This window comes from Vicugna pacos, chromosome 4, assembly GCF_048564905.1.
Source record: "Vicugna pacos chromosome 4, VicPac4, whole genome shotgun sequence".
Lineage (NCBI taxonomy): Eukaryota > Metazoa > Chordata > Mammalia > Artiodactyla > Camelidae > Vicugna > Vicugna pacos.
Genome location: NC_132990.1, coordinates 43372043 through 43396958, shown reverse-complemented (window position 1 = coordinate 43396958; position 24916 = coordinate 43372043). Strand labels below are relative to the sequence as shown.

The 24916-nt window shown below is 40.4% G+C and overlaps 1 protein-coding gene across 1 annotated transcript in view; it reads left to right on the top strand.

Moving 5' to 3' along the window:
• LOC102536841 (guanine nucleotide-binding protein G(q) subunit alpha) overlaps positions 1–24916 on the top strand; it is a 268471-nt gene that overhangs the window by 86926 nt on the left and 156629 nt on the right. The window contains exon 2 of the mRNA XM_072959642.1: positions 8464–8648. Within this exon, the coding sequence (XP_072815743.1) occupies positions 8464–8648 (185 nt within the window). The remainder of the gene's footprint in view (positions 1–8463; positions 8649–24916) is intronic.

Below are 24916 nucleotides of genomic sequence, written 5' to 3'. Positions count from 1 at the left end.
GTCGATTTTTGAAGTGGCAGAGATCAGGATCTGTTCATCTGGAGATAGGGTCAGGTCCCGCAGGCTGGAGGCTCAGTCCTGCAAACCTGCTCTTCACTTCAGATGCCAATTGCAGGTTGTCCCCTGTGCTTCTGACCGTAGGGCTATGAATCGGGTGTTTTCACGACTCCCTTCTTGGGTTGGATTAATTTGCTTGAGCAGCTCACAGAACTCAGGGAAACGTTTTACTTACTAGATTACAGGTTCGTTAGAAAAGGATAAAACTCTGGAACAGTTAGTCAGAAAAAATGCATAGGGCAAGGCTGAGTGGGAAGGGATGTGGGGCTTCCAGCCCTCTCCAGAGCGAGCCTCTCTCCCCAGGTCTCCACGTGTTCACCAACCCAGAAGCTGTGCGAACACTGTCCTTTTGGGTTTTATGGAGGCTTCATCCTATAGCTGTGAGTGATTAAACCATTGGCCATTGGTGACTGAACTTAATATCCAGTGCCCTCCCTTCCTCAAGGTCAAGGGGTGAGACTGAAAGTTCCACTCCTCTACTCCTGGTTAGTGCCCCTGGCAACCAGCCCCCCTACCGTGGGCACTTGCCAAAAGTCACCTCATTCACGTAACAAAAGATACCTCTGGTGCTCTCATGGCCTAGGAAATTCCAAGGGTTTTAGGAGCTCTGTGCCCAAAACTGGGATGAAGACCCAATATATATTTCTTACTATAAAGCACTATATCACAGTAGTGTTGCTAAAAAAAAAAAAAAAAAGAAAGTCAGGTAAAGAAGGGTCTGATGGGTGTGTCGACTGGTACAGCTATATGATGATGGCCAGAGCTTTTACAGCTCTTACACCTAATTGCACCTCTGTGTTTTCCTTTAGTGGTCTTTATCACAATATCATTTATAAAAGGGAAATGTTAGAAGTACTCAAACTGTGTTATGACAGGGGGATTGTTAGAGTATCACACATTCGTATGATGGTCTTTCAGACAAGCGTTAACTGTTTCTGAAGAGTAATTAGTATCTTGGGATGATTATCACATTATGTTAAGTGAAAAATAACAATACACAGTATTATTCCATTTTTAGTTTAGAACAAGAACAGCAAAAAGTACATTTGCCTAGAAAAGGAGTCTGAAAAGAAATAGACCAAAATGTTCTAATTTTAGCAATTTTGAAAACTTCTGTTTTTCTGAATTTTATATAGTAAATATTTATAACTTTTTAAAGTGGAGAAGTGTTTTATAAAAGGAAAGTTTATGAGGACATAAGATCAGGAGCCCTGAGCAGATGGGAGACCTTGGTAGATGGTAGTCCTCCTTCCTTCGAAGTTGTTCTCAACCAGCAGATCCTTGAACAAGTCACTTTCCTCCTCTCCTTTGTAAAATGAGTGAGTTCAGGGCTTGCCAGAGGCAGAAGAGTGCGAAGAAGCTCTCCTAGGGGAGGGAAGGATTAGGGGTGTTGGGGAGGTGGGGCAGGTGGGCTCAGAGCAACCTTGAAAAGGTTTTAGTATAAAAACTCATGTAAGCTTCCTGTTCGTCTCCAAAATATACTGATATTTAGTTTAAATTTTTGAAAAATTGAACTGTCAATTCATATACCATGAAATTAACCATTTTAATGATTTTTGGTATATTTAGAAGATTGTGCAGTCAACTGATGCTTGTTTTTAATACATGGATGTTTACCATGGACACACTATTATAAAATGTACGTTCTAAGAAAAGGCTTCTGTACCTATGAGTAACCTTTCCCAGGAGGGTTTTACTACTTTGAGAAGCCCCAGACCGAATGACCTCCCTCTCCCCAGCATTTCCAGTACATTGCATCTTCAGTGCATTTTGCCTGTCTGTCTTTCAGAAACAAACTAGCTGGGTGAGTTATTATTAATAATCCTGGTTTCTGCTAATCTATTCAAGTTTCCACTTACAGTTGGTGGTATTAAATTCATTTAATTTCCATGCTACGTTTTACAAACTACTCAGTACCTTCGTTGACCTTGCTGGGAATAGGGGGTTAAGTATTCCCGACCTTTGCCCTCACAGGACAGTCCAAGAGAGGAAGTTATGGTGACTTTGGTATTACAGTTGCTCAGTTTCAAAAATGCAGGCTTCCAATTTAAGTGGAGGAAAATGAGCAGGAGGCAGTATATGTGTACTTTAAAGTATATAACCGGGTTGTGGACAACACATGGACTGCAATTTGACTCAGTGTTATTAAATCGCTTTTGTCTCAGTGCTATTAAATCTTTGCAGGTGTGGGTTGATGATGTACTTGTGGACAGAAAATTCCTCCTTGAAATTTCTGGTTCTGCTTTATCCAAGTTTATGTGGAAGTAGCCCAAGTTCAGCTCTGGTGGGGCTGAGATTCTGTATTTTAGAGTCTTGGCCTAAACCAGTGGACCTTAAGTACAGATACTCGCATTATAATTGAGCTCCGTGAGGCTTGGGTTTGCTCTGCTCTTTATCTGGGTGCTGGCCAATCAAGAGGGCAGGGCAGGGGCATTTGGCGTGAGCTTTCACGTTAATTAAAGGCTTCAGATGTAGACTTCTGATGGTTTGACAATATCTCCAAATACAGTCATAAAAGAAAGGCCCTGGAAGGATAAAACGAATATATTCATTGTACAACTTTAAATACCACAGTTTTTATAACTCTGTTTTGGCATTTCTTCTCTTTCCTGGGAGCCTAAAAAAAGTCGCAGTAGTGTGGGTCTCCCTGAGCCATAAGAGGCCCTGAGAAAGGTGTATTTGCTGACTTTCAAAATAAAGGGAACAAAGCATGAGGACCCTTGAAGTTCCTGATAAGGGAGTGTTCAGTGATGGTTTTCCAGGGGCCTGGTATCGAAATGGGGCAGATCACGTTCTTCAGAGCAGTGACGGTTGTAACTGACATTTTTAGGGCACTGAGCAGTTCTGCGTGTATGTGGGTTGTGCTTCACGGCTCTTTTGATGAAAGTGTAGCCCAGGAAGCCAACTTAAGTGTGAGAGAAGGAACATTGAGTCCATGATTGCTTTCAGCAATGAATGACAATTCATTGCCGCTAAGAAGATAGCGTATTATTGGATTTAAAACTGTCAGATAGGGTGTGGGATAAGAAAAACTGTCCTTCTTTTAGAGATTAACCAGACAGAACTGTTTACAGATTACACCTTACAAATGGGCAGAGTCATCAGCCTAAAGGTGTCGGTGCTTAGCGTAAATATGATTTGTGGCAGAAGCTGTGTGGGGAAGTCTTCCTGTGTTGAAAAGGTCTTGGCACAGCCTAAAGCACTGAGTTGCACGCGTGTGAGAGTGTGTACGTCCAGCATGCTGTTGTCTGACAGCTTACAAAGTGATACACTCACAGTGGGATGTTGAACTCACATTTGACTTTTGTTCTGATGGAAGGACATGTGGAGAGAACTGGGGATTGCGCTCCATGCCTTTTCCTGAGCCAGGGGGCAGGGGAGGAAAAAAGTATTCTCCAAACCAATTACGTGTGCTGGATGAAGTGGCCTTTTTAAATAGCATGGTTCTTAAATCGTCTCACTTCTGGGTGTTTTGATGGGGTAAGAAAGGGCGTAGTACTTGACCAAAGGTGCAAGTAATTTTTCTGGGAAAGTCTTTTCAGCCATATTTATAGAAATGAATAAAGAAGAAGAGCAGGAGTTGTGTGGGACTCAACTCCTGTTGATATGTTTGTTATTAAATAATTTGATTGGAAATAGATTCAAATTAGCAAAGACGAAAGCCTCCCCCGATCCCCCCACCTCCAGCATTCAGTGTAGGGGCTCCTGGACAGATTTTATTTCATCAGGGGCTTTGGAAAATGTAGACTTGTATTTCTCTAGGTAGGTCAAGAGTTATTTATACTCTGTGCTGTGACAAGAGATTAGCCATCACTGGGTTCGACAGAGCAACCTGCTAGTAGAAAAGTCTGCTTTCTTTCATTAAGAGATCAAGAGCTGTGAAGTCTCTCATTATGCTTTCCATGTGGCCTTAGGAAAGGACATCATTTTATATAATTTGGAACAGTTGGGTTTTTTTTTTAATTGTAACAAATTTTTTCCCCTTCTAATCCTGAGTAGATTGTTCAAATGCCCATTTCAAACCCTGAGATATTGTACAAGTTTATAAAAATAGGAGAAGGACATGAAATTTGGCTTACATATTGTTAGGGATAGTTCGTTTGTCTCCGTGATAGAACTCTTGCCAAGAAACAAAGGAAAGAGCTGTTTTTTTTTTTTTTTTTAGCTTGGTTGATGTTTCAGTCTGTAGTGCAGAATAACACTTAAATTGACTACTATTATCATTGTACCTGTAGCATTTGCATTACCCAGGTTTTCTCTTACGTGAGAGAAAATTTGCTGCATTTATACAGTGCCTTCCCTTTAAATTTGCTGCATTTATACAGTGGCATCAAAGTGTGAGCATTAAATTCATGAGTGAAATTTAGCTGGGAAGGGAGGGCAGTCTTGGAAGGTGGCGCCCAGCTTCAAAATGGGTCCCTACTAATTGAAGTAGTGTTTGGAAATTCAGGATTAGGTTAAATGGATGAAAGTTGAATGTGGTCAAAGCCATGTTGAGACATTTTTGGACTGTGGGCAGTAGAAGTTAACTACCCTGGCTTTGGGCAGATGTGACCGTGAAAGTAGTGCCCAACCCAAGCTGGGCTCGAGCCCTCATGCTGCCGGTTACAGCCATGCTGTCTCAGCTCTGCTGCCTCACCTCTCCAAGGCCGCTTCTTTTCCACGACATGGGGAAAAAGACATCTACTTCGTAGAGTTGCAAGAAGATAAAATGAAAGTGTGTTTCAAAGCAGCAAAGTATAAAGGGTTGAACACAAATTTCTTTTGGTTTCCTTTACAAGAGAGAGGTTATTCAGGTTGTAGAGACCACTGTTTCCTGCCAGTATTGGAGATCAGTCCTAAAGTGCACTTTGCTGGCGGGGCGGGGCACAGGGTGGCTCACGGGTGCCTGGTCTGGGGCACAAGTCCTAGATTCATTAGTACTTTTGGGAGAGAGGAGCCCTGGATTCTGGTTAGGGCTTTATCATCATGATTAGCTTTCAGAAGAGTGTTACAAGAGAGTTAGTCGGGGAGGGTATAGCTCAGTGGTACAGTCTGTGGCTAGTATGCATGAGTCCTGGGTTCAATCTCCAATACCTCCATTAAAAAAATAAACATAAACCTAGCCTCTCCTCAAAACAAAACAACAACAACAAGTAAGCCAGTTTCTTTATGAGGATGGGTAAGAGCTCAGTGGCAGTGTGCATACTTACCTTGCACGAGGTCTGGGTTCAGTCCCCAGTACCTCTGTTTAAATAAATAAATTAGTTCATTAAATAGAAATTCTTCTGTATAGCACAGGGAACTATATTCAGTATCTTGTAGGAACCTATGATGAAAAGGATTATGAAAACGAATATATGTATGCATACGTATGACTGAAATATTATTCTATACACCAGAAATTGACACAACATTATAAACAGACTATACTTCAGTTTTAAAAACGGCGAGTTAGTGACTAGAAAACAAGAAGCACTTTATAAACAAGAGAACACCTTACATACTTGATTTAGAGAGAAAGGGCAGAAGAAGAGAGAGGTACCTCCGTTCCCTTGCCTTCCCGGTCCATCATTTATTAAGCTGCCCCTGTTTTCCTGTGGGTATTTGTAGCTGGCAGGATATCAGTGAAACAAGTGGCACACTCCAGCTGGGTGTCTGAGGAGAGTTTTGTTCAGGGACCATCTACAAAGGCATTGACCGAGTAGAAGTAACCAGTGAGGGCTGGTGAGTGCCGTGGCTGTGGCCGGGGCTGGCAGGGAGAGGGAGCAGCTGCAGGAACCTGGAGTGGGCAGCTGTATGGAGACGGCTGCCCAGCAGGGGCTGTGGCCTTTTGAAGGGGACACAGCACATCTGTGGTGCTCTTGCAGGGAGCGAGCTAGGGGAGTAGATGATGCCCCTTCCTCATTCTCTTGGTCTCCAGTCTCCTCCTGGTGTCTTCTATGGACTCAGCCCAAGCAGAAGACGAGGACAGAAAGGTGTGGACGTGAAATCTGTACCACTCAGCCTCTTGGGGCACCAAGCAAGACGGGAACATGGAAAGAGAGGGTCCCGGGGTGTGTCTGGGGCCACAGGAAGATACCTTACTTTGGAGTTGATTGCTGGATTCTGTTTTCCTCCCTCTGAATTGCTCTGCACTCCATTCACATGCATGGGTCCCATCGTCCGCCTCTGGAGTCTTCTTTAGTGTGATGTCCAGGGCTTAGTGCGAATCCAGAGAGGTGCCAGGTGTTGACTCTTGCCCAACACAGCTTAAGGGAAACACAGGCTAGTGTGGTTTGGGTCTCTTACTTTCTTGATTTTATTTTTGAGGGGTGAGTATATAAAGAATTCTCAGATAGCGAGGAGAAGATCTCTTGCCAGATTCTCTTGCCTTTTCTTCTCAAACCATTAACCTCACATACTAAGATTTCTTCCTGTTTTTGATGTGGAAAAAACTGGCAGAGACTCTGATTTGATGATTATGTCTATAGTTGGGCCCTCAGAACAAGCGTTTGGCTCTGGGATAAAGATAATAAACAAAGAAGCAGTCTGGATCTTTTGCTTATATACTTTGAATTGCTTCAGGAAGGTAAAGATACTGGTTTCTTTCTAAAAATTGTCAAATGATAAAGAAACATTCTGTAGCTTTATTTCTATTAGGGATGCTACTTTTTAGATACTTCTTCTTTTTCTCCAGTGTTCATGGATGGGATTATAAAATGTTCATTTTCAAATCTTGGATTACTCTTGTTAAAATGGGTTGGTAGCATTCACCCAGCAGTATTAACTTTATACTTCAAGGAGTTCTGGATCACTTTATTAAAAGTCATATGAAAATGATAAAGGAAGTGTTAACTTTATATTTCAAGAAATTCCAGATCACTTTATTAAAAGTCATATGAAACGGATAAAGGAACCGGCGACCGCAGGACTGCAAGGCTAGAAGTCATCTTTCATAGTGACTATGTGAGGTTTCTGTGTTTACCAAGACATCTGTAGTCATTTAAGAGTTCTTCTATGAAAACTGTAATACTTATTTGAATTTTTCATGATTGTTTATAAAGATAGTAATGAAATCCAACCACCAGAAAAACCAAACAAAATTAGGGCAGATGTTGTATTCTTAGTTTTTAGTTCTCCTTTTCTGGCTTTTTTTTTTTTTTTAATGCCTTGGTGATAGGAAGCGACAGCAAAGATGCTGTAATCATCCTGTGTACTATTATTACTATTATTATATTCCTCCATATTTAATAAACAAAAACTTTTCATTTTTTCCCCCCATATTGTTAAGGTGAAGAAATTTGGAAATTTTTGGAATTTCAAGGAAGTCTGAAAGTGGGTGGTATTGAGAAGTGAAATTCCATACCTCCCAAACCTTTACTTACCCTTAGACAAATGAAGTTTTTAGATTCATAGTTGTAGATTCACTGGAGAAGAAATCTGTTGTCATTCAGTGAAATGACCTCATCTCTCCATCTTTCCTTCTTCCCACGGGCATTTGTAGCTTTGTTACGGATTCTCTGCAGGCTTGTGGTAACCAAAAAGGAATATTGAAGGAGGGTAAAATTAAAGCACAGAAGAAAAAAAATCCAGAAATAGTAAATTTCTCTGTCATGTTGTGGTTAAGAATGGGCAGGAGATGGGAGACTCACTCTTTCGCTCTATCTTTTCTGAATTAAGTGATTCCTGGGAATAACACAGCCGACCAAACCCCCTGGAAATGCATACAGTTGATACTTGCTGTCCAGAAAAATCCCAATTTTTATCTTACCTGGATGCTGTGCTCTTCATATGCCCCATTTTATTTTTTAAATTTATTTTTATTTTAATTTCTTTTCCTCTAGATCACCTTTTGGAAATTACTTTGACCCAGGGCCCCTAAAACTGTGCCACAGAATGCAGCACAGAGTAGGGACCACCCTATTTTAAAATAAGAAAATGTCTAGAAATCTTCAGGCATTTTTTCGGTCTTACTGCGCTCTGAGCAGCATTGATGAAAGTGCATTGTCATTTCCAGATCCAAATCCTGGCTAAACATCCCAGCCTTTGGAAGCCTTTCAGATATTCCCCAGAGAAGAGACCTTTATCAAGTGTTTATTCTGTTCAAAAGATGCTGTTTTCATCGTGTTTCTTGTAAGATACATGGTTAGAAATCACTATCAAAATTCCATGCTGAGTGGCTTCCAAAGAGGTGACAGGTTTTTTTGTTTTTGTTTGTTTTGTTTTCTTAAAGCTTATCTGCCTCTGAAGTGGACCCTTACTGCTGTCATTTAGCTGAGTGTTCAGCATGGTGGTATCCCCCTCCTGTGGCGGGGCTCTCCTGTGAGGCTCCTGTCAGGCCCTTGAGGGTGTGACATGCAGGCCCCGTTCCCATCCCAGTTCAGTTGTCTGGGAGACAGTGAGAAGGTCTCATGGTCTGATGAGCTGCTGTGGTTTCTCTTCCAGGGACAGGCGAGAGTGGCAAGAGCACGTTTATCAAGCAGATGAGAATCATCCACGGGTCGGGCTACTCTGATGAAGACAAAAGGGGCTTCACCAAGCTGGTGTATCAGAACATCTTCACGGCCATGCAGGCTATGATCAGAGCCATGGACACGCTCAAGATCCCCTACAAGTACGAGCACAATAAGGTAGGATGGCCCCTCCTGGGAACAGCTGGCAGAGCCGTCCCAGTGCCAGCGGCCTCTCCAATGTCTGGGATGCGTAGTGGCTTTTTTAAGTGGACTTTTTCATCTCATCCTAAGTGGGACTTGGAGTGGCTCAATAAGTGGCTTATAATTTTTTTCCCCCTTAAGTCTTTAAAGTCACATCTGTAAAAAACTGGAGTTGTGTTCTTAGTGCTATCAGTGAAAGACATATTTGGATATTTAGCAATAGGTACATGTTAGTTTACAACGTTAGGGGTGCACATTACATTAAGACAGTGTGTCAGTTCAAGACAAATTGACCAAAGTGAGGGAATTCAGATTAGAAGGAGTCGCCTTGCTTCCACCTCCCACTCTTGGTGCTTCCTTGAAAAAAGAACAAAAACAGCTGAAGATCATTCTGTCCAGCTTAATTTTGTATTTCGTGACTTGCTTTCAGTAGTACCACAGGCTTGCTTTTAGTTCAAAATAGGCCCATCTGTCAGTTCCAGTAACCTTTCAAACACGTTTCCCTGCAATTGTGTTAAAGTAATGGGAACTTACAAAATCACTTGAGAAAGGGTTAGGAGAAAAAAAAAATCTAAATTCTTTAGCTTTTTAGAAAACAAGCAGAATTTCCCCATATTTAGCATTACATCTTGGTTGAAATACAAAACCAGGTTTTTCATTCAGACAAAAACATGTGCTGTAATTGCTCTCCGTCCAAATATTCTAGCTGTGTGATGCCCAGCAAGGTTGGTGTATTTAGGGGTGTCTCCAGGTTTGAGTTACATGAGTTTCTGAGGGAAGCGGAATGTATTTGGAATTTGTAGAAATGTCTTCCTGGTCTGCTTTCTTCCCTTCCCGATAATCAATCAGTATGTCCACTGATGGATACAATCTTTGTTCCTTATAACTTGTAGGTGCTGACCTTAGAGTAAGCTGGTGAAACCTCACAATTGTTGACAACACACTACATTTGCACCCACAATTATTTTAGGGCCCTCAGTCAGAACTTTCATTCTCTCTGTACTCTTGATAAGCTGCCCTGAGGATATTTTTCATATTCCAGGATCAATGGGTAATGGCAAGAAGTTGGCATGCCCAGTGTGACTCATAAACTGAAATGTAGCTCACAAAAATGAATCATAGGTAAAATAAAGCAGTTTTCTGTACCTCCACTTCTCTTCCCATTTAGAAGGTTCTAAATAGATGGATCATGTTAAAATCAGGCATTTCTTTTTTGGGGGGTGGTTCCTTGAAATTGACTGGCTGTTTCTTATCTAACTGATACCCTCACACTTAGTTTTCCAATGGCAACAGGAGAGTCTCCAGAAATAACAGAGACCCTCCAGAAACAGTCCTCCCTGCTTCTGCTTTCAAAAGTGAAAAGATCTGGGTATGTGGTACCTGAACCAGATGAGGCTGCCTGGATATCCAAGCAGTCTGGATTGTAAAGGATCAGGGTTTTCCCCCCTAAGAAATCTAAGTGTAAGGAGTTTCTGAAATAGGTGGCATGCTTGTTTTGTTGCAGTTGTTAGACAATTCTGTTAAAGGGTTATGTGTTTTTTAAGTGCCAGTGACTTTCCTACTTACAGTTGGTGGATAATATGACGATCTGATGAATTCTGGCTGTTCCCATCTGTATGATGTAACTGGTGTGTATGTCTGTGTGTGTATTTTATATATATATATGCATACATATTGCCAGTTTACACATTACACTATAATACTATCTCTTTTATTATACCAAAAAGTCATCTTTCTTCACGCTGCAGAACAATCCTTCAGGATCTTGCCTTGAGGTTAAATTTTCATAAGATCATTTATTGTATAGCCGTATAGATGTAGAAGATGATTTGGAATTTATGCCTTATTCATAGAACATGTTAAAGAATACTTAATGTGTATTATTTGAGTTCTTTGTATCAATTCTAGTTAAGTAGACTTGACTGTGTTGAATACCATTCAGTTAAAAAAATCATCATAAAATGTTATAATAATATGGATTTTTCTCAGAGATCATAATTATCCTGTGAAATCTTCCCACGTCTCTTGATTACTTAACATACTGCCTAAAATAGTGATGATAGAGTGTGCTGACCTCTGAATTCCTCACTATGTTCAATCCCCTTTAATTCATAATATGAATAAGTTCACATTTGCTCCATTTTCTCAACAACATTTACAAATTTTAAAGCATCACCCGCCACCCCTTGCTTCCTCCACCAGCTTCCCGAGCTCTGCCCACTCCTTGCCTTTGTTAACGCTCATTGAGGAAGTCATGTCTTCCGTCTCCTGCCTGTTCCGCCCAGCTGCCGCTGCCTCCTGCGGTTCTCCTCTGCTGCCCCCGTGGTGTGAGTGATCCCAGCAGAACCCATCGTGGAGTGTTTATGATTGCCTAGCTGGTAGTGATGGTGATGATCTGGGTACTGGTCTTGTTTCCCTGACCAGCTTCTAGGCTCTTTGAAAGGAAATCTGTGTCAGTTGATCTTGGTCTTCTTCATTGTCCCTGACCTCGTAACTGGTACATAGTAGGTGTTCAAAGAATACTTGTTTTTATGAGTAGGTAAATTATTTGTAAGCTCACACAACTGAAAGCCTCCTCTCCTGCCCCCAGATTGTTGAAGTGCTTATTCAAGTCAATAGCTAGCTTTTGCAATCATTCCATATGCATAAGGGAATAAATACGGTGGGCTGTGAGGGATGCAAAGAAGGTTAACCAGGGCTAGGCAGAAATTTGCAGTCCAGAAAGAGGGGAGGGCATAGCTGAAGGAGGGGCCCTTTGGGGAGGTAGAACGGCTACAGGAAATGTTCAGAAGAAATGTAGGTGCAGTGTGTAAATTGGCCAGTTTAACTCGAACAGAATTCTTATGAAGGAGGCCTGGAGAATAAGAACCTCCCTAAATGGTTAGGAATATCCTTCTGAAAGGTTTTGAATCCAGACTAAGAAGTTTGTGTTTTATTTTCTTGTATTTATGATACCTATTTAATAATAATATTTTATGTTTTGGTTAGAATTTTCTGCAGAAGTTTCTGATTATATTTTATAAATAGTTTCAAGGACTTGGTGTGCATTTTATTAGCAATTACTTGGAAGCAGTGTGTTGTGATTTGTGTGATTTTTGTGACCCTAAAGATACAAAATAAATAACCATTTAATTTATTTAAAAGCTGCTTTGCACCTAGTGCCACATTGACTGTTATCTGTGGTAGTAGCATAAATAAAAACAAACATTTTCCAATTTCTCCAGCTTTTGTTCTTGCTTTTGAGTTCATATAAAGCAAAATGTATCTCACAAACGATACGGCCTCTTGTTAACTGAGAAATTGTTCCCAGTTTTGTTCACTGTGAAATTGGCCTGGGAGACAGCCGTGCCAGAATATTAGAATTTCTCTTGCTCCTGTGTAAGTGTTGCTGCATCGAATTGAGAGTCCCGCCGGCTGGCTGGGGGACTGGCACAGTGGTCAGGAGGGTCTAGGCCACAGCCTGTGCCCCAGATAGTGACATGGCATTGCATGTCTCTTCATAGCCCTTACTCAGTATTCCAAGGCTCTTCAGTTCCAGGGGAGCTTGTAATAAATTGCAAGTTTGTACTGAAAAACAGATTTATTCTTCCCTGGGCGTGTATCCACTATCCTGTTCTTGGACTTTCTTGGCCAAACAAGCAATATTTATAGGTGAGCTGCTTGGACTCAGAGAACGTGTCTGAGGACTTCCTCTGTATACTGTGAGCTTGGGTTTGTTTATTTCTAAATATTACTTTGCCTTTTCCCTAAACACGACTGCTGGTAGCTAAAGTTAAAAGAGATAAATATTTGTCCCTTAGTCAAATCAAAAGATCCATTTAAGGCTCCACTAGGTGCGAGGCGTTCAGCGATGAGAATGAGATTACTCTACCATGTCTTACTTTCCAAAAGGGAGAATTTTCATCACTGTTATTTTATGCTTTCCTATCTTATACAGGCGTATTCTTCTGATTATTCTTTGTTTTGGCATTGCAGTCAGCTCAATAAAGTGTGTTACCATGGCTTCTTGTTTTATAATTTGTTATCTTCTCCACAACATGCCGGGAGCATCATAGTAGCTTTTGTTCGCTGAGTGGATCACTCCAGACAGTGCGTCCTGGCAGCCCTTTGCTGTTGGCCTGTGGTGTCTGGGAGCTGTGGAATCGGGTGTTCTGCTGGCAGTTTCACAGTATGGCAGTCACGGGAGGAGAAAGAATCTGGTGAGCGCTTCTTCATGTGGTGAACTCAAGATGGTTCCTGAGTACAACTCAGCCACATGTTAATGTTGGGTAGACATTGTCACCTTCTGTTCTGGTTCTACTGTTGGACTGGAAAGTCCTGCTGACCACGGCCCTTTTAGCACGTAGGTCACAGCTGCCTTTGACCAACTAGCCAGGGTTTCCAGGTCTGGCACCTGCGTTGCACTTTCTCTGGTGGGTGGAGAGATCGAGAGGATTTGTTGCTGTATTACTTCTTGTCCGCCTTCTTGTCCCCTTCTAAGAAAGGACTGGTCACAGAGCAAGTACCTTGTTAAACACATTTATGGCTTTCTGAATTTTCTGCACTCCCTGAGAAATCTAAGCTCCCAGAAGCCATTTTTTCAAAAGAAAAACTGTAGCCAAGATTCTGGAGAACTTGCCAGCTTATTTCTGCTTTTGAAAATTCAGCAGGAAATGACTATACTACTTTTTTCAACATGAGGGAATTTTTTTTTAACTTAAAAAATTTTTTTTTGATAGGGAGAGGTAACTTGGTTTATTTATTTTTTTAGTGGAAGTACTGGGAATTGAACCCAGGACCTCGTGTGTGCTAGGCATGCACTCTACCACCGAGCTATACCCTCCCCTCCAACCCCTGAGGGAATTTTCTGAGAGACTGATTTCATTTTAATATTTGTCACCTGTGTAATAAGCATATAATAAAGATAGACCTTAATCAGTATATTTTTGTGTCTCTGAAGAGTTGTTTCAGTCAAGGTTCTCTGCTTGCAAGCAACAGAAACCAACACTAGTAGCTAACTTACATAGAAAAAGAACTTACAGGAATTTGAGGCCACTGGGAGAATGGAGGAGAAGCCGAGGACTGGCTCTTGGAAACCAGGACAGGTCTGTGGAATTCATTCTGCAAGCAGGATGAACTCTGACCGCCTTCAGTCTTCTGTCACCTGACGCAGGATTCTAATTGCTGGGAAAACTGGCCTGATTGGTCTAGCCCGGCTTCTGTGCTAGCTCTTGGGACAAGGCTGGGCAATTTGATTGACAATCCCTGAGGGAAATCTGGGTACAGTTAGTAGAGGAAGAGGAATGATAGATAACTGGCACAAATCACAATTATCCGCTGCAAAATCATACTATCAATCTAGAAGATAAAACGACACGTGGATTCTCCATAGACGGAAGCCCTCCACTTTTTCTCAGCATATGCTAAGCGTATCCCAAAATACAGTTTGTTTTTCTGGGTTTGTTCAGGATAGTGGGGTGGGGGGAAGTCGAGGGATTAGTGACATAGTAACAGTTATAAATGAAGTCAGTGGCTGAGTTTGAGCCCAAGCTCTGAATAGCTGAGTAACCTTGGGATTGTCATATTTCCTCCCTATGCCTCAATTTCTTTACTCTCTTAGTGTCCTCATCTGTTGAATGGGACAAATAGTAATAGGATTGTTTCAAGAGCTAAACAGGTAAAAATGTATGTGAAAATGTCTTGCAAGTTATTTAAAAGAAGTTCAGAAGTTACTCTAAGATGAATTGTCACCATGGAGAGGCCGAATACTAGTAATCTTCCATCTTTATTAAGAATAAAACAAAATAAACAGCATGACCCGGTTTAGGAGGTATCTAAGGAAAACTTTCCTCAGAGTGACAGTCATTGAAATGGGATACCAAGGGATGTAGAGAAATCTCCTTATCTGGATGTGTTCAAAAATAGAATGTATTTTTAACATGTGAAATTCTTTAAGGCAATTTTGCTGAAATAAGACCAGGGATGGACTAGACAGCCTCTCAGATGGTTTCCAGCACTATTTTCTCTCTTGCTGGTTCTCTGATTTCAAAACTCTAACAAAGAGATAAACCTATTGTTAAAGTTAGTTTATTGTGATTTAAAGCTCCCGCCCTTTTTGAACATCGTCCATTCCAGAGCACTTAGGAGAATTAAAAAAAAAAAAAGACAATTCAAAACAGATTGATTTTGACAATGGTCTGTAGCACAGAGATTTTTCTTTCTCTGCATCTAAATCCCGCAAGTGATTACAATATTTATATCTGTGTTAAGTTTTGGATTTTTTTTTAACAGTGTTCAGAGTTCCAAATCAGATGCAGATTTTGTGGCTATTGGTAGTGATAGTTATTTTAATTGGATTCTTGGCTACTGGCCACCAGAGCCAGCCTGTGCTTTTTCATAGGGAAACTTTTTACTCCTATTTCTACAAATCCACCACTTTTTCCCTTCTCTCTGGGACTCTTGTTGGGAGTTGATCACCACTGATTATCTGGTTGCTTTCAATATCAGCTTTCAAAATCCCTTTGTATACTTTCTTTTCTCTTTTAATATCTTGCAAATATGCCCTAGCCATATTTTCTCCTCACTTTATCCTTGTTCCACTGTAATTCTTTATTCATTTTATACCAATGGCAGCCATATAAAAATAGAAGATGAATATGAGATTTCATAATCCCTTTTTCTTAGCTAAAATTAATCCATGATCCCAAGGCATGCCATATCATTTATCCGGGATGAATTAGCTTGGGTTCATGTTCATCAGAGGAGAATGCTGAAGCAAGGAAAGACTTCAACAATAGAAGGCTTTTTTTGGTAATTTTTTATATGCAGAAAAGTGCACACATCATTAGTATTGTCCATGTATTTTTCCATTGTGAACACATTTGTATACAGATCTGTTGATCTAGATTAATATGAACAGAAATTCAGAAGTCTTCTCATGCTTCCTTCAAAATACTCCCAGCCTCCAAAGGGGGACCGCTCTCCTGCCTTCTTTCCCTCTCCTTTTGTATTTATCAATTTTTTTTAATTGAAGTATAGTCAGTTTACAATGTTGTATCAATTTCTGGTGTATCAGTCATATATATACATACATATATTCATTTTCATACATCCTGCCTTCTAATAACATAGATTAGTTTTGTTAATTTTAGAACTCTGTGTGAATGGAGGCATACAGTGTATACTCCTTTGTGTCTTGTTTACTTTGCTCAGATGAGCCTGTGAAATGTGGCCAGTGTGACTGAGGAACTGAATTTTTACTTCAGTTTATCTTTTAAATTGATGTTTATATTTACACATGTCTAATGGCTACTGTATTGGACAGCACATTGTATAATATTCCATTTTATGAATATGCTATGGTTTGTTATATATCCTATTGTTAACAGAAGTTTGGGTGTTTCTGGCTATTACATATAGTGCCAATATAAACATTCCTGTACTTGTCTTTCGGTGAACATAAGCATGTATTTCTTTGGGGTACGTACCTAGAATTTGGAATCGCTAAGTTGGAAGGTATACATCTGGCTAGTTTCAGTACATAGATGGTACCAAAGAGTTTTCCAGGGTGGTTGTACCAGTTTCACTTCCACCAGCAGTCTGTGAGTGTTCTAGTTGCTTCTATCTTTTACAACACTTGGTTTTATTAGTCTTTTTATTTTAGCTTTTCTGGGGGCCAGATATCATGTCACATTGTTGTATTTCTTTGATAGGTAGGCATGTTGAGCACCTTTTCATATATTTGTTAGCAATTTGGTTATCTGTTTAAAAATACTTCTTACCTTACTTCCCACTGGATTGTCTGATTTCTTACCGTTTTCTAAGAGTTCTCCATATATTAAGGATATGAATCTCTGTTGAGTAAATACATTACAAATATCATCTCTGCTTTGTGGCTTGCTTTTCATAGTTCTTTAAGTGAAAAGAAGTTCTTAATTGTAACATAGTTCAGTTTATCATTTTTTCACCCTTCTGATTTGTGCTTTTGTATCCTTTTAAAGTAATCTTGGCCTACTTCAAGATTGTTTAGATACTCTGCAGGTTTTTCTTCTACATTCTTTTGTTGTTTTTGCTTTTTACATTGAGATCTAAAATCTATTTCAGATGACTTGTAGAGTATGGTGTGAGGTGGGGCTGTCGGGTTTTTTTTTCTTATGGTTATATAGTTAACTCATTTCTTGGAAAGACCATCCTTTACCCAGTGCAATGCAATGTCTGTCATATTTGTCACCAATCAAGTGAATGTGTGTGTGTGTGTCTGTTCTGATTGATTAGACTATTTTGTGTATTTTTGTGTCTTTGCCGTATTCTTTCAACCTCTGAGCTTTGAAATGAATTTTAATTTTGGGCTAATATAAGTCATTCAGCTTTGATTTTCTTCTTCAAGACTGTACAGGAGCTGAATTTATTTGCTTGTAGTTAAAACTACCTTTAAGGAAGAACATTTTTTTAAACTAACGGGTAGATTTCCTGGGGTGAATTCAAATATCACTATTCTCTGCAACACAAAACGCCTTCCCTTCCTTGGAGCCTCAGGTGGTTTTCTTGTTCAGCTTGTGTTGGCTGCATGGCTTGATAGGTGCCTGCTGTTTTTCCTAGATTAGTAACGTGGCGTTTTTCTCATTAATTGCTTCATTTACAAAGGGTCATGGAGGTGCTGTGCGGCTTTGTCGTTATTTACTGGGGTCATGTTCTTTCTTACGTTCACATTTCCTTTAACCAGAGTAGGAGCTAAACTGTGAGTGCCTTGGGGTTCTCCTCATTTCCCTTCCACTTACCTTTTTTGGGGCCAGCATTGCTCTGAACCACCTAAATTTGGCTGATTTGGCACCAGAACCCCTTCTGATTTCATATCTTCACTATCCATAGCATAGTAGAAGGACTGAACAGGCTTCCCTGGGTCTTGTTTTGAAGTCTCCAGCTGTTGTGGAAGTAGGCCATCTAGTGTGGCTCAGTGTGAGAGCTGCAGGTGATGTGAGCTGGTTTTGCACTTTTGTTAACTACAGTATTTTAATCCCATTATGTAAAATTTTTATTCATCTTTGTCTTTTTTAAAGATTATACTCTACTTATAGTTATTATAAAGTATTGGCTATATTCCCAGGGTTGTACAGTATATCCTCGTGCTTATTTTGTACATAATAGTTAGTACCTCCCAATGCCTTGTATTCATTGTGTCTTAATGAAGGTGTTGAGAAGCAACTCGTTTTGGTGAAGCGGGGTATTAAGCACAGGCAGGCGAAGCTGTAGACATATGCAGCTACATACTTACATGTGCACACACTCATGTATGATTGTTGTCTCTTGTGTTAGGAATGACCTTTGGACACTGTATACATGGGGATTAAAGTGATGATACGTACGTACTGTACGTGTTTAAAGCTTATCAGTGCCAGGTCTGCTTTGCAGTCCATCTCATCTGGAAGTCACTCATCTTGTGTGTCTGTCTCCAGCTAATCCATGATGTTTTAAAATTGGGCGAAAGGAAGAAAATTCGTAATTATGGACAGAAATAGGGCTTTAATCATTTAAACCTAGCACAATATGTGGCACACGGTTTTACCCTGTTTGTTGTTTGTTGAATGAATAAACGAATGAACATTTGTGTACCATATGATGGGCTTTTATGTACAGTGTGGTATATGCTGTGTAAGAACACACTTATGGGAGTCGGACATTTGATTTGAAGCCTGGCTGTACAACAGAATCGCTGTCTGATATTGAGCAAGTTAATCTCTCTGAATTCCAGTTTCCTTATCTGTAAGATAGTGGTGATTATAATGCCTGCTTCACAATGTGTGGGGAGAATTAAATCATCGTCATTGAAAATGTTGTTTGTTGTTAAATGGAGATGATATTCTTTCATTTTGTTGCTCAACAAATATTTACTGAATACTTCTTTTATGAAAATCAACATAAAGCAATCTGAAAGGTTTTTAAAAAGCTAACAGCAAGTACTGTAAGGAGCATTACTGATTTGTCCAAGCACACACGAGAACTCTGCTTAAGCGATCTCCCTCTCAGTCCCTTTCAGCTGCTCAGACCTTGGATGTCCAGGGCCTGAAAACCACCATGTAAGACACATGTGGCCTAGTTTAACACATTTTAGTAGGAAGTTGTGAATCTGGTCGTTTGGCTGTTCTTAGTTAGCTCCTGGCAAAGCATCACATAAATACTTTCCTTGCTCTTTTAAACCAAGTAATGCATGATTTTCCCTTTAATTTTAAGACAATGCATCTATTTTCAATTAGAGAGGCAGAGTCTGTTTGTTCGAACCAAGGGAAGTGAATGCCTAATGGATCTGAAGGGATCTAGTGAGAGTATGAGAAATGGCTAGCATGTTCCCTTCTCCTCCTCGCAACGCTGAACAAACGATTTCCGTTCCACCTTACTTTGCTGTGGTAGACATTTAGGTGGGCCTTGCCTGCAATTTAGCAAAGTGGCAGTTTTGCTTAGCTTGGTCATGGATATCAACGCCTAAAACATTCTTGTTTCTTGTTTTTTGTTCTCCACTATATTGTTTACCCTCAATCACTTACACTTGCTATTTAATTGTGCTTTTAAACAGCATATTGTTAATATACTCTGATTTTCATGAGTATATATGCATGTATCCAAACATGAATATCGGCACGGAAATGTACTTTAAAAAATAATGACATTTTTGTGTCCTGTTATATATTATATGACACTTTTCTTTCAAGATAAAAAACTGCCCCACTTAAAGCTAGGGTCGCTAATCTTGGCTGATTCGTTGTGAACCTATAGTTTGAACACATTTATTTCCCTGATTTTTGTATTTCTTGAAGTGAGTTTGCTAAGAAGATACCTTTCAGCTGTTGCCACCACTACTTTGTAAGATGACTATGCAATTTTCTTACCGTCTTTTGTTATTTGTTTGAAATGAAAAATGACTTAGAAAGGACTGGCGTTACTGGCAAATAGCAAAAAGCTTGGTATCACTGCTGAGATGGGTAAAGGTATAGATTGCTTGTTAGATTATCTGCTTCTTTCAGTGTACGCATATCCTGTGTGTAAAAAGAGTATAACAGTTTTGAGCTAAAAAGAAAGCTGTCCTGCTGTAGTAGACTTTGGCATCTGGGAGATGGTGAACAGTCTGTAAAGTCCGTGACTCTATGGTAGGAGTTTGGCTATTCAGGTCATTGTTTTCTTCATGCATTCTTTTTTTTTTTCTTTTTTTTTGAGTGTAGGTACTGGTACTGGGGATTGAACCCAGGACCTCGCACATGCTAAGCGGGCACTATGCCATGGAGCTGGACCCCACCCCTTTGTACATTCTTGAAGGCATTGGCCTGGTCTTTGCTTTCAGCTTGTGCCCGTGGCAAAGGGATAGGAGTGTGTAGCTGTTTGGTTATATGACACTGCAGCCAGACCCTCACTAAAGTTGGATGTTAAAATACTTCTGGATTTAGTTACCCTTCAATTGACCTTGGTCCTGTATTCCTTATTGTAATGGAAAATTTAGTGTCAGCAAGGCTTGTCAGAGTTTTAAGGATTTTGGCGTTAGCAGGGCCAAGTGCAATGTCAGTGTGAAGACCCTTCCTTCCTTTACAGAATTTGATACTGGCATTAAAAGGTCAATACCAGATATTTTTCTGATGGTCTGTGTAGATGTTGTGCGGTGTGTGCCCAGCCATGGGGGAGAAGGGTGGCCCTCAAGGAAGAGCTGCCTTTTTCGTTGTACAGTGACCCTATCATTTTGTCAAACATGTGCAGATGAGAATCCTTTTTGTAATTTATGTAAAAAGTGCCATGTAGTCTGATGGCAGCCTTGGGTCACCCTAACTGAATATGATATTGGGAAGGGTGATTTTATGTTCTAGAACAGTGCTTCTGAAACTTTAATGTGTGTGCACACCACGTGGGCATCTTGTTAAAATGTGGATTGTATTTCAGTGTATCTGGGGAAGGCCCAAGATTCTTCTTTCCAAACAAGCTCCCAGGTGATGTTGGAGTTGCTGGAAGTAGAGCCATCTCTGAAATACCTGACTCTCCCACTGAGGCAGGGTGACGGCATTAGTGGGGCAACCTCTGATCGAAGGTCCGAGAGCTGACACTTCAGTAGGATTTCAGCCAAAGGACAGTCAGCAAGTCACCAACTCACACTTGTCTGCCTTATCTGAAAAGTGAGAATGGTAATGGTACCCACTTCGTGCAGTCGATGTGGGCGTTAATGAGAGAACATAGATGCGAAACTGCTATCAGTATAGTAGGTGTCCACTAAATGGTTGTTGTCGAATTCTTCCCAGGAAGTTGTGCATCGAGAGAAATGTATGTGCCTTTGGATAAAGTGCAGAATGTGTGAGGAGAAACTGCTGATTGTTTGAAGATGTTGAAGAGGCTGTCAAGAATGAGACATGGGTTCCCAGTGTCAGGGACAACAGTGGTTCCCAGGAGGTGGGGCCTGGCCTCTGGTAAGACCTATGACGGCTAATCTAGAACAAGGAACGGTGGGGACTGCAGGCGTTCCTGGCTCCCTGTTACTGCTGGGCTCTGACTCTTTCCTGCTACTCAAGGTGTCTTATTATCTTGACTCCAGGGTGTTTGCAAGTGAAAGGGGGCAGCCAGTCAAGTGGGGAAAATGGAAGATGTGGGGGAAGGAAGGGAATGGGAGATAAATAACCTTTGCCAGCAAAACCAACCACGCAACCAACCCACCAAGCCTGGGCCCGACGCAGAGTCAGGCATTTCGTATGCTCAGAAGTGTGAGGTGTAGGTAGTCTTCTAATTCCGCAGATAAAAATGTTTAAAACGTGTGTCCCAAGTCACTCAGTTTCTAAATGTGTGGGGCTGGATTTTAAAACCAGAGTTGGGCTTAATAATTCCCAAAAGGCAGTGCTGAGCTTGACCCCACAGACACTTTTGGCACCAGGATGCACGTACGTAATTTCCCTGTGAGAAAGAGCTGGTGGGCCCTCGGCAGCCCCTGCGCCTGCCTTCCCACCACCCGAGTCCGTGCTGGAGGCAGGCCTGCCCTGCTCACTGTTGTGTCTGCTGGACCGAGCGTGGTGCCTGGCCCGCAGTCACGGGCAGTGAGTAGCGTAGGATGAGCGAACCAACCTTTAATCAAACAGAGCCGATTGTGCGGTGCTGCTGTTATTGTGGGCCTCTTAAACTCCTGTTTCCTACTACTGTCCATTTGACTTCTGCTTCTGGACTATAACTCTTCCAAATTTCTTTTTTATATTTTTGATTAATAGCATGGTTATTTGTTTAACATCAAGTTAATAATTTTAAAAACTAAGCATTTTTAATTTCTCTTTGAGCCAAAGGAAGTATGAGACATGTACTTTACTTATGGGGACTTGCAGTCTCATTAGAGAGAGATAAGATGTTACAGAAAATTATTTAATTCTCTAATTTTCAGTCACAGCAAAGATTTCTACATAAAAAGATACATATTTTTCTTTCTTTTGTAATTTCCCTTTCTTCACCGTCCGTCCTGTCGTTCTGAGTGGTGCGGGTGGTGGTCTATCTGGTACTCCTGGGCGTCTGTTTGTTTTCTGACAGTTGCCCGCGGAGAGATCTTTTGTGGGAGCCAGGGAAGGTGTCTCACTGCTGCACCCCTGGGCTGCCAGCGGGTCTTGATCTTGATCCGTGTGAACCATGTAAAGACACAGCTCTGGGGCGAGCTTGGTCACAAATCAAGAAGATGATTGGAAACCTTATTCAGCAGAAAAATCGCATGACTCTGAGTTATAAAACACATAGTTATAGTATGTGAACATAACTCTAATATGTGAAATTAAGAGATTTGGTTGGGTGGTTTCATAAGGACCAGATTGTTTTTCCTCCCCGCCCCTTTCCCAAGTGGAAATACATTAATTTTTTTAAATAAAGATAAACATGCTTATTATAAAAAGGAAAATTCAGACAACATATAAAAGCAAAGGGAGAAAGTAAAAATCACTTGTCATTTGACTGTGTGAGAAGTCATTGTGAACACTGATAGATAGACAGACTAAGATTTACGTATGTGCATATAAATGTTGGGTCATTGTACCTTATCCAGAACTTCATGGCCAGATTGTTTCTGAATTCAGAGGTTTTGTTTTGTTTTGTTAGAGTTTAGAAAGATAATATGAGAAATATACTATATATTTTATAAGACTCTCATCAAGGTATGAGGTAGTCCCCTGTAATCAAATACATTAACTCTTCAGCAGCAAAATATGTTAATATTTACATTTTTTTTAAGTTTCAACTTTTTTTGTGGCGGAGGGGAGGTAATTAGTTTTAATTAATTAATTAACTTTTTTTAATAGAGGTAATGAGGATTGAACCCAGGACTTTGTGCATGCTAACCATGTGCTCTACCACAGAGCTATACCCTCCTCCTGTATTAATATTTACCGTTAATGGAATAAAGGCTGTAAATATTTTTGTAGTGGATGACGTTTTCCCATAAATGCATCACAAAGAAACATCTTTCAGTTCTTGGAACTTTTCTGAGTTCAGATCGTAGATAAGGGAGTGTGGACCTGTAATATAAATACGGATTGTTTTTATTGGCCATGTACTGCAAATACTTTGCTTCTGACTTGCTTTCTCACTTGTGCTGTATTGAACATTCTTGTAGGATAAATTTCTAGAAATGGAATTGTCGGGTCAAAATGTATACATATTTTTCAGACTTTTGATAAAGACTGTTAAACTACTATCCTGAAAGATCATACCACATTTCAGTGTAGGGTCTGAGTATGTCTGTTTTTACCACATTCTTGCCAACTCTCAGTTTTATTAATATAAGTCTTGCTAATCTAATAGGCAAAAGTGATACTCTAGTGTAACTTTTTTTTTTTTAATACTGATGTTGTAGTTCTTTTCGTAAATGTTGGCCATAGACTTTTTTCTAGATTCATTTTAGGGGCTATGACATTTTCAGACCATTAAACTGAGGCTATTATCCTATGATGTTTGGGGGAATATTAATTATGAATCAGGTATGATCACTTGCATTGCTCATTTCATTTAAAAAGTGAGTGGTGATGTGGAGCCAGTGTCTCTGAAGTGTCCGCAAGCTGTAGGCCAGATGTGTGTTTAATCGCCAGCTGACTCATTCTCAGATGTGGCTCTTCAGAGTGTCCCCCTTGGCTCTTTTCACCTGGGCAAGTGTGGCAGTCCCTATGGTGAGGACTCTTTCAAGGATCATTTGGAGAGAAATTTCCTAAATACAAAAGAGTTGTTGAATGGCGTTCACACTGGAGGGGTTTGGTTTGAAATCTCTCTGAGTACATCGTCAACCTGTAGGTGAGAATGAACGAGGCCTTGCCCTCTGGCCCTGGGCACTTACCTCATTTCTGAGGACTGTAAAATAGTACAGCCATACTTGCTCTAAAAAAGGAATTTTGATATTTTATCTCTTTGTTCTGTAGGATCTGAAAAGATGCCCCCTATGTCTGAGACAGTGGTTCTCAGACACTGGTAAGCAAGTCTGGAATCACCTGGGGACATTAATTACCACTCGGGTAGCTAAACTCAGGCGCCAGGGGATCGAATGCAGCAGGTCTTGGACTACCTTGAGAAAGGTAGCCCAGCTCTGAGTTTAATTAGGTTATAATAACAATGGTAATAGTCACAGAAGTCACCTTACACTGGTAAGTGCAAGTATTGTTATTATAAGGGCAATAGATAGGATCATAAAAATTCACATTAATTGCCCTGCTATGAACGTTTCAAATTTGTTTGATAACTCAGAGTTCCAAGTTAAGTGAATGAGGATTCACCATCCTTAATATCTGATTGAGTTTCATTCCTTGGTAATAGAGAATGAGTACTTGAAATAAGAGCCATTCTTAACTTTTGAATATAGAGAAGACAAATATATGCAGCACTTGTTTTATGATAAAAGAAGTCATTTTCAGAAAGAATTTGTTTTCTTAGTTGAGCAATGGAATACTGTAGGCAAACTAGAAAATTTCCTATTGACACCATCTCACGCCTCTGTGTTTTATTACAGTTTGCATTTCATTTCTTACAGTTGCGTGTGTGTGTGTATATGCCATTCTTTGTTGTCTTTTTTGAAACGAGCTTGTATAGAGTCTAGCTGCTCCTTGGAGATCCTGTCACAAACCCTGTGGTAAACAACTGATTCAAGAGAGCAGAGCATGTTTGCATCATTTTCCAGCATATCCGTGCAGTTCAGCCTTCTAGAGCAAGGAAGCACAGAATGTTAGCCTATACCACGTTAATTTGGGTCAGCCCAGGAGACTTGCTAACTTTGTGACCTAAGCACTAATTATTTT